This window comes from Syzygium oleosum, unplaced genomic scaffold, assembly GCF_021117445.2.
Source record: "Syzygium oleosum isolate NSW1041296 unplaced genomic scaffold, Sole_v2.1 Sole_v2.08, whole genome shotgun sequence".
Lineage (NCBI taxonomy): Eukaryota > Viridiplantae > Streptophyta > Magnoliopsida > Myrtales > Myrtaceae > Syzygium > Syzygium oleosum.
Window position 1 is genome coordinate 4,458,238 of NW_026607492.1, and position 8,501 is coordinate 4,466,738.

The 8,501-nt window shown below is 43.2% G+C and overlaps 2 protein-coding genes across 2 annotated transcripts; both read left to right on the forward strand.

Annotated features, from left to right (window-relative positions):
• The first annotated feature begins 380 nt into the window (after positions 1–380).
• On the forward strand, positions 381–2,054 carry LOC115685419 (17.4 kDa class III heat shock protein). The gene is made up of 2 exons (XM_030610501.2): positions 381–747; positions 1,499–2,054. The coding sequence occupies exons 1-2, from the start codon at positions 523–525 to the stop codon at positions 1,757–1,759; spliced, it is 486 nt and encodes a 161-aa protein (XP_030466361.2). The 5' UTR covers positions 381–522; the 3' UTR covers positions 1,760–2,054.
• Positions 2,055–6,055: 4,001 nt separating this feature from the next.
• LOC115687270 (40S ribosomal protein SA-like) lies at positions 6,056–8,453 on the forward strand. The gene is made up of 5 exons (XM_030612787.2): positions 6,056–6,307; positions 7,078–7,340; positions 7,475–7,672; positions 7,853–8,063; positions 8,148–8,453. Exons 1-5 carry the CDS (start codon positions 6,154–6,156, stop codon positions 8,258–8,260), a joined length of 939 nt encoding a protein of 312 aa, XP_030468647.1. The 5' UTR covers positions 6,056–6,153; the 3' UTR covers positions 8,261–8,453.
• Positions 8,454–8,501: the final 48 nt, after the last annotated feature.

Consider the following 8,501-nt stretch of genomic DNA (forward strand, 5'->3'; position numbering starts at 1 on the left):
TGAAGTTATTGACATGGATGGATATGATGGAGTGGATGTTGGGGCTGATACGGATTTTTAATGCGATAACTCTCTCGTAAATAGAGAGCAAGTGGGCCCACTACAAAATCAAATCAAAGTATCTGGGAGAGAGAGATGGCAACGGAGGAGGAAGGAAGCGGGGGGGGAGACGCGCAGGACCCATCGTCCGAACCAGGCTTCAATAATTTGTCCGCCATCGACGCATGGAGGGGTTGCCACGTCGGAGCTCAAGAAGCAAAGTGATCGTTCCACGACATCCCTCTCGCCGCACACGTGGCCGACGACCTTTCCAGCTTTTTCCGGTCATCCCCCGCACCGCTCGACCTCTCTCGAACTTTCCGCTTCTCTCTCACTTTCTCTCCATTTATCCCCCTCCATTCTCTTGTCACCTTCCCATATTCTCTGCACTGAGCTGAATCGTTCTGTCGCGGAGCATAAGCTTGAATTCGCCCTTGCTTGTCTTCTCGGGTCGCGTGTGGATTAGCTGACGAGTATCGAACGATGAGCCGGGTCGTGTTGGACGGCGGCGACCACTTGGTGAGCCACCTGTTGAATTTCCCGGCGGACAGCGTCGAGAAGCTCTTGCTCTCGTCTCGTCCGCACGAGGCCGCCGCCGCCGCCGGCGAGTGCAAGGGCGCGGCCGGCATCCCTGCCGATATTCTGGAGACCTCGAAGGAGTACGTGTTCTATTTCGACGTCCCCGGCCTCCCCAAGTCTGACATTCAGGTACTCTTCGTCGCCCATCCCCTGTTCTTGCTCGGTCAAATCCCAAGAATGTTTTGTCCGTTGCCTCCCAGTTCGACGCAGTTGTTGCTGTTCTAGCTTTTTTAGATATGCAGCGTGGTATGGAGATTTCGTCAGATATTTCGGTCCCCTAGGTCGGGCCCAAGTTTTTCGCTGTAATCGATTTGAAATGCGAAGTTGGGTCTGTCCTCGTTTGGTCATCGTGCCTCATTACTTGTTAGAACTTTATTACAGTTTACGTTGTTCTAATTGGGTAGGTAAGAGTTGAGGGTGTAAACCAGTCAAGTAAGCTACTCAAATACAATCCACTGATCGGCACGATTCATCTCAGTTTGAGAAGTTCAAGTAATTATTTGTCCGCAAGTTCTAAGTACTTACTAAAGCAGCTAGCGAGACCGATTGAGCTCAAGTCGAGCATGAGTTCTTAGTATTCAAGTCAAGCTCAGATCATGCCCAACACTGCAGTCGAGCTCATATACTGAATTGTGACTGACTTACGCTACATTTGGATTGGTTAGTGCTGGGATATAGGAAGCAGATGGCAGATGGGTCTTCGAAAGAAAGAACATTGAACATGTGGCTGTGTAAAATTGACCAAGTATAACATAGGATACGTGTGCTTGTCCTATGAGTCAATCACAATTTCAAGCGTCATTTTTCCGCAAGTTTGCCCTAGTTTTGCGCCTTCTTAATTTCCGGCCATGGTGATTGAATCGCACCGCGTGTAACGTAGGTGACCGTGGAAGACGATCAGAAGTCGCTGGTGATAAGGAGCAACGGGAAGAGGAAGCGCAGGGACACGGAGGAGGACGAGGGCTGCAAGTACGTGAGGTTGGAGAGGAGGGCGCCGCGGAACCTGACCCGGAAGTTCCAGTTGCCCGACAATGCCAACCCATCGGCCATCAGCGCCAAGTGTGAGAACGGAGTGCTGACCGTCACGGTGGAGAAGCTGCCTGCGCCCAAGCCCAAGATGGTGGAGGTTACCATAAATTGAGGACGACCGCTGGCTCCTTCCTTCTTTTGCCAGTTCATAGTTCGGTACTTTGTTTTGTGATAGCCTTGTAGATAAATGAACTTCGTAGCTTGGGATTGTTCCGTGGCGACGCACGCTGTGCGACCATCTTGTGAGCAATGTTAGGTTGTAAGTCCTCAAATCCGTCGTGCTCCAAACTTACGTTGAGGTCCTATCCAAACTCAGTATGAAGTTGTCCAATTCTCGCAACATCCGAAGTTGTTAGATCGTGCATGTGTTCCTTAAACTGTTTTGTCTGCAACGGCATTTCGAACTCGTTGAAGGTCTTAGCATGCATGAGCTGCGCTATTATGTGTTTGAATCGTGCATGCGTTCACTGGGAAAATTGTCAAAAGTCCTAAACTTGTATCAGTGGTAATTCAGTCCTAAACCTTTAAGTTTGCTTTAATTCAGGTCCTAAACCTTTTTAATTCTTGTCAATTCGTCCTTCCGATCAATTTTGGCCGGCCGGGGCTGATGTGGCCGCCGGCGGCCGGCAGCCTGGCCAACGCCCGGACGTGGCATTTTTTATTATGTTTTTTCAATTTTTTAATCTTTTTAATCTTTTTTTTTTTTTTGATTTCTTCCTCTAGCGGTCCGGCGATGCCAAGGGGAGGGCCGCGAGGTCGACCTCGCCGGCCTCGCCCCAGAGGGGAGGCCGACCTCGCCGACACCTGGGTCGTGACGGCGAGGTCGAGCCTCGCCGAGATCCGGCGAGGCTCAACCTCGCCGTCGCGACCCAGGCGTCGGCGAGGCTCGGGCCTCGCTCGGGCGAGGCGAGGCCGACCTCGCCGTGGGTCGCGACGGCGAGGTCGGCCTCGCGCTCCTGGCGAGGCGAGGCCCAAAGGCGTGCGGAGGCCGACCTCGCCGTCGCCCGGGTCGTGACGGCGAGGTCGAACCAGCGACGGCGAGGTCGGCCTCGCCTCTGGCTGGGCGAGGTCGACCTCGTCGGCCCTCCCTCGGACCGGTCACCGGACCGCCAGAGGAAGAAATCAGAAAAAAGATTAAAAATTGAAAAAAAATTATCATGTCGGGGGGCGCATGGCCGGCAGCAGCAAGCCGGCCGGCCAAAATTGGCCGGAAGGACCGAATTGACAAGAATTAAAAGGTTTAGGACCTGAATTGGCAAACTTAAAAGGTTTAGGATGAATTGGCCGTACTGATAGGTTTAGAACTTTTTGACAATTTTCCTAGCGTTCACTAATCTACAAGCATAATTTCACCGCTGCACAGCATCATTCATTCGACTCATTGACTCGAGTAAAATCATCAGGATTCCGTAAAACAGAGTGGAAAACAGCTTTTCCCCTAGTTTCACAAGAAACCTTGCATTCAAAGAAGGAAAAAAATGGGTTAAAAGATTCGAAAGTAGACTTCAAGAAGGGCAAAGCATTCGGATCTTCATTAATGTACCATGAATGGCCGGCTGATTTATTACAATGATGTACCGATTTGAATGCTCTTTGAAGGTCATAGCTTTGCATGAGCTCCACTACGACGGCTTTTCTTGTACTATGATTCTAGACTGGCCGGTATCTCAATTTTCATAAGGAGGCCGATCATCATTTTTGCCCGATTGTAGTTATCTTCTTTATTTGCACGAGGAAGCTCTTTGTACTCGAACCGCTAATTCTCAATTTCGGTTACTGTTCTCTTCATCTTTTTATTTTAAATTGTGATGTCTTATCTTGAGTAGGACATTTTGGACACCATTATTCGAAGGTACATCTCTCTCATGTATATGTAGATCAAATTTTTTAATGACATTAGTATTATGGTGTGGTTTATACTCCCCATTAACAGGAAGATACGGGAGCGGGTGGGAGTCATGAGGGCAAAGCCCCTGAGCCGCCAGAGGATTTTTATAGTTTAGGTCCGTATTAAACCCGTGAATAATTGTTGCCTATATATAATCTCTTTCTCTTGTAATTGATAATTGTAACAGAGATATTAGAAGTGCTAATTATAGTGGAATCATTTGCTAGATGTGGTCCTATTTAAGAGTGAACAAGGATAAAACCTTGTGTCTCGATTTTTCTTTTCATCCTTACTTTCTATTTTATTGTGTTGTGTGCATAATCCTAACAATTAGGACTAGACACTTCATTCGTTATGGATTGATAGAGTTATACATTGCATGAAAATAGATAGTTACTTTATTGAGGTGTGGGTTGTGAGACGTGTCATTCAACATCAGAAATTTGTAAAAGGAATAATGATAAGGATTGTTCCATATGGTATGTGAATTTTCTTTATCAGTTCAATCTAATCAATAAACTTTGAAAAATCCACTCAATATAGCCATTTTATTACAAATTCTAACATCGTTAGTCTATATGACTGTAATTTCTATTAACTTGTTAGACTTCCCATGCTGGTGTATACGTGGCTTCCACATCATATCTCTCTCATTATCTAGGCTGAAAAGGTAGGGGGAAATTAAAAGAATGGAAAAAAAAGATTTGCTAACTTGAAAAAACGACGAGGCAATTCACATCATTATTTTGGCTTGATAAACGTCGACGTGACAGTTTACGTCAAAATAGTGCATGCGATGTGGTAGTACACTTAATGTAATAGCGACATTGGGCAAATTTTTAAAATTCAAGAGTTAGCCCTAAAAATATTAAAGGATCATATCGAGCATTAAAAAAAAATTTGAACCACCCATGTCATGATCCCCTTTATATAATTAAAGGAAAAATAAAAAGGAGAAAACTCAATGCAATAATACATCATGATTTATACGATTTGGTAAGTGGATAAATTTATCACTTATAAGATGAGCTTTGAATCAAAAAAAGAATGACACCTTTAAGATAGCTTTTATCTTAATGATACCACGTAGGGTTGAGCATGGTTTTAGGTTTTACCCTGAAACCTGATAACCTGACCGGTGGAAACCTGTAGGTTTCAAGTTCCAAGATATGTAGAATAGGTTTCAAGTTCTAAAAATTGGAGAACCTGTTTCGACGAGTAGATTCCAGGTTCTAGGTAGGTGGAACCTGGAACCTGGAACCTGAAACCTAAATAAGTTTTTTTATATTTTTTTTATCTATGTCTTTGCGTGATCCTGTTATGTTTCATAGCATTAGATGTTGAATGTATAATCTAGAATCACTAGTCTGAACTTTCATTTTATAACTTGTTAATGTTTCATATTCTTCGTATGTCTAAATATAAGTTGTGGTTAGTGGATCATAACAGCAAATTGTGGTCATTAAAGGTGATGATTCATTGCAATTGTTCAATTAATAATACAGGTGAAATCTGGGTAGATCGTAGAACCGACTTGAAACCTATGATAAGGTAGGTTTCAGATTCTAAAAAATGAGAAATCAATTTTCATGGATAGGTTCCATCCAAAACATGAAACCACTCACCTCTAGTGTCGATTCACACAATAACTTTTCATTTTAATTATATTTATTTGAACCATAATGCCAAAAAAAACTAGTCTTTTGTATTCTCTTTGGTGAATGACAAGTTTGTTCAATATTGTTGTGTTAATTTTCGTTTTATTTAACTAAAAATGAAATAAATAAATAAAAAAGAACATGTTAGACCCTAGAATTTACTTTGGAACCTGTAACAAGGTAGGTTCCATGTTCCGATAAATAGGTTCCAGGTTTCAAAAAATAAGGAACCTGTATCTGAGGGTAGGTTCCATGTTCCAGGTTACCGCTCACTCCTAATATCACGTTCAAGATAACTTTTTCTTTTGAATAATCTTGAAATAATTATAGGAGATCAAACAATTTACAAGTTCTAGTTGAATTTTGGAATACCTGAATTTTGGCCCGATGTATAATATGGTCTCTAAATTTTTAATTTATTTAATGTGGTTTCTGAACTTTTCCTTAATGTGCAATGTGGCCCATGAACTTTTAATTTGTTCAAAAATTTGCTTGAAATTTTGGTACATGTTCAATTTAGTCCATGAACTATATGAAAATGTTCGATGTTGTCTCTTTATTAATTCAAATTCAGGACAAAATTAATCATTCTCATACAATCCAAGGTCTTTATTGAACATGTATTAAAAGTTCAAGGATCACATTGAACAATTTAAAAGTTTAGAAACGATATTACGCATTGAGTTAAAATTTTTAAGGACCATATTGAACAAATTAAAAGCTTAAGAACCATACGTGTTATTAGTGAATTTTCAGAATTTTCAATGTGTTGGCCAAAACACGAGGGACAAAACCGTCAAGAAAGGAGCTAGGGTTTTCTCTGGCACTGTCGTATAAAACGCACGCCCCAAACCCCTCACTCTTCTCCTCTTCCCCTTCGTCGTCAGAAGCGTTCGCAGCGAACTCCTCCTACCCCCGTGCTTGCTCCGGCGACAGAGACAGAGAGCGAAGCGGGACAGCATGGCGACGGGAACGACCACCGCCGCAGCGCCGGCGAGGCAGCTGTCGCAGAAGGAGACCGACATCCAGATGATGTTGGCCGCCGAGGTCCACCTCGGCACCAAGAACTGCGACTTCCAGATGGAGCGCTACGTCTTCAAGCGCCGCAACGACGGTTCGTCCCTCGTCGCTTAAATGCCTTCCCCAGATCTGCCTTCCTTTCCATTTGAAGGATTCGCGAGTCGGGTCTGCGTTAAATTCGTAAAGTTCTGATTTTTTTTAAGGGGCGAGGGAATGTGCCGGAACAGTTCAACGAATGTGTTTTAGAACTTGTATCAATAGGTTAGGTTATGGGAATTCAGACGGTTTTCTTTGTTGGAAGTTGGGTTCAGATGTTGAGTTGGTGTAAGGTGAATTTGTTGATTTGGAAGGACTTTAGTAGTATGTTCACTATATATGCGTATATATTTGATTGGAGTTGTCTGGTAATATGCTTGAATTTGAGGAAATGGATTTAGGTTGACCGGAGTATTTGGCTGATCATGTCTTTCAGCCTGAATGGAGAGTGGTATATTGATTTGTAGTGATTCTATGGTTATGATCTTCTTAGTGGTTGTGATAGTTCTGTGTTGGATTCTGCTATTTGATCCTTTATGCTTCCCGCGGAAGCAGTTCTACTTAATTTGTTCCTGGTATTGATTTTCAGGCCTTGATACCCCTGTTGAGGCTCGGGTCCGAGTCTTTTTGAATAGATAATTAATCACAGATAGAGTTTTCATATCTTCTCAAAATGTGCGAACATCGGATACTTGGACAGTCATTCTATTAGTTCCGAGAATTGGTTTGTTTTTTTTTTCGTGTGGCAAAGATATTGAGCACAAGGTGATAGTTACCTCATCTGGCTTTCTCTGTTTCATGCTGATGCACAAATGCTCTGATTTGCAGGTATTTACATTATTAATCTTGGAAAAACATGGGAGAAACTCCAGTTGGCAGCTAGGGTTATTGTTGCCATTGAAAATCCTCAGGACATCATTGTTCAGTCTGCTAGACCCTATGGTCAGAGGGCTGTTCTCAAGTTTGCCCAGTATACCAATACTCACGCCATTGCTGGAAGGCACACGCCAGGTACATTCACTAACCAGCTCCAAACGTCTTTCAGCGAGCCGCGTCTTCTCATCCTCACTGATCCAAGAACTGACCACCAGGTGATTTGTCTTCTTATGATATGGTTTGATAGTTTAGACTTTGCACTTATTATTTTACCTAAATGCCATGGCTGTATATCCTTCTTACATTTGCGATGTTTCACATTCATGAATTGTCTTTGTTACACCTGCAGCCTATTAAAGAATCTGCTCTTGGGAATATTCCGACAATCGCTTTCTGTGACACTGACTCTCCAATGCGGTATGTTGATATTGGGATCCCGGCGAATAACAAGGGAAAGCACAGCATTGGATGTCTGTTCTGGCTGTTGGCAAGGATGGTTTTGCAGATGCGCGGTACCATTACACCTGGCCATAAGTGGGATGTTATGGTAAGTTTACTAGCCCATTGCTCATGTGAATGAGTTTACGTTTCACATCCTAACTTAGTAGAGAATAACAGTTTGACAGACAATGCCATGCTTTTAATATGTAATTTGACCTGAGAGAAGCTTTAAGGCGGTTTATCATTCAAATAAAATAATAAGCTTGCTCTTGTTACTTGGGTGTAGGTGGATCTGTTCTTCTACAGAGAACCTGAGGAAGCGAAGCAACAGGAGGAGGATGAAGCTGTTGTTGCAGGTGATTATGGGATCACTGATTACGCTGCTGGACAAGCTATGCCTGACCAATGGACTTCTCAAATCCCCGATTCTCAATGGGCCAGTGAAGCAGCTGCCCCGCCCATGCCTGCAATCCAACCAACTGGCTGGACGGAGTCAGGTACTTATCAGTATAATTTCCCGTAATTAATATCCATTTTTGGTTTGTAATCGACACTGACTTTTTTTAATTTCTTTTTAACAGCACCTGTGGCAGCTGACGGGTGGGAAATTGCAGCTGCGCCACCACCCAGTGCGGCAGTTGTTCCGGCAGTTGTTCCGGCAGTGGCTCCGTCAAACGATGCTGGTTGGGAGTAAATTTTGGCTGTGTCTGCAGGCAACTTATTTAGTTCTTTATCTTTCGGGTTTGGGACTTGTTGGAGCATAGTTCTATAGATGAGTTTTCTTTAGAGAGATTTTGCTATTAGTTTTTGTTATCCGGTCAAGTGATATGCTGTATTTGGTTCAACTGGTTTCTTATCTATGATAGTTATTTTCGCGGCTTTTTATCTGTGCTTTAGGTGAAGGAATTTGCAAAACCAAGAAAATAGAAACATAA

Bases quoted from the DNA above. Each gene is read 5' to 3' on its own strand.
- LOC115685419 (XM_030610501.2), top strand. From the start codon at position 523: ATGAGCCGGGTCGTGTTGGACGGCGGCGACCACTTGGTGAGCCACCTG. The intron at 748-1,498 runs GTACTCTTCGTC...CGTGTAACGTAG, and splicing joins TCCCCAAGTCTGACATTCAG to GTGACCGTGGAAGACGATCA.
- LOC115687270 (XM_030612787.2), top strand. From the start codon at position 6,154: ATGGCGACGGGAACGACCACCGCCGCAGCGCCGGCGAGGCAGCTGTCG. The intron at 7,341-7,474 runs GTGATTTGTCTT...TTACACCTGCAG, and splicing joins ATCCAAGAACTGACCACCAG to CCTATTAAAGAATCTGCTCT. The intron at 8,064-8,147 runs GTACTTATCAGT...TCTTTTTAACAG, and splicing joins AACTGGCTGGACGGAGTCAG to CACCTGTGGCAGCTGACGGG.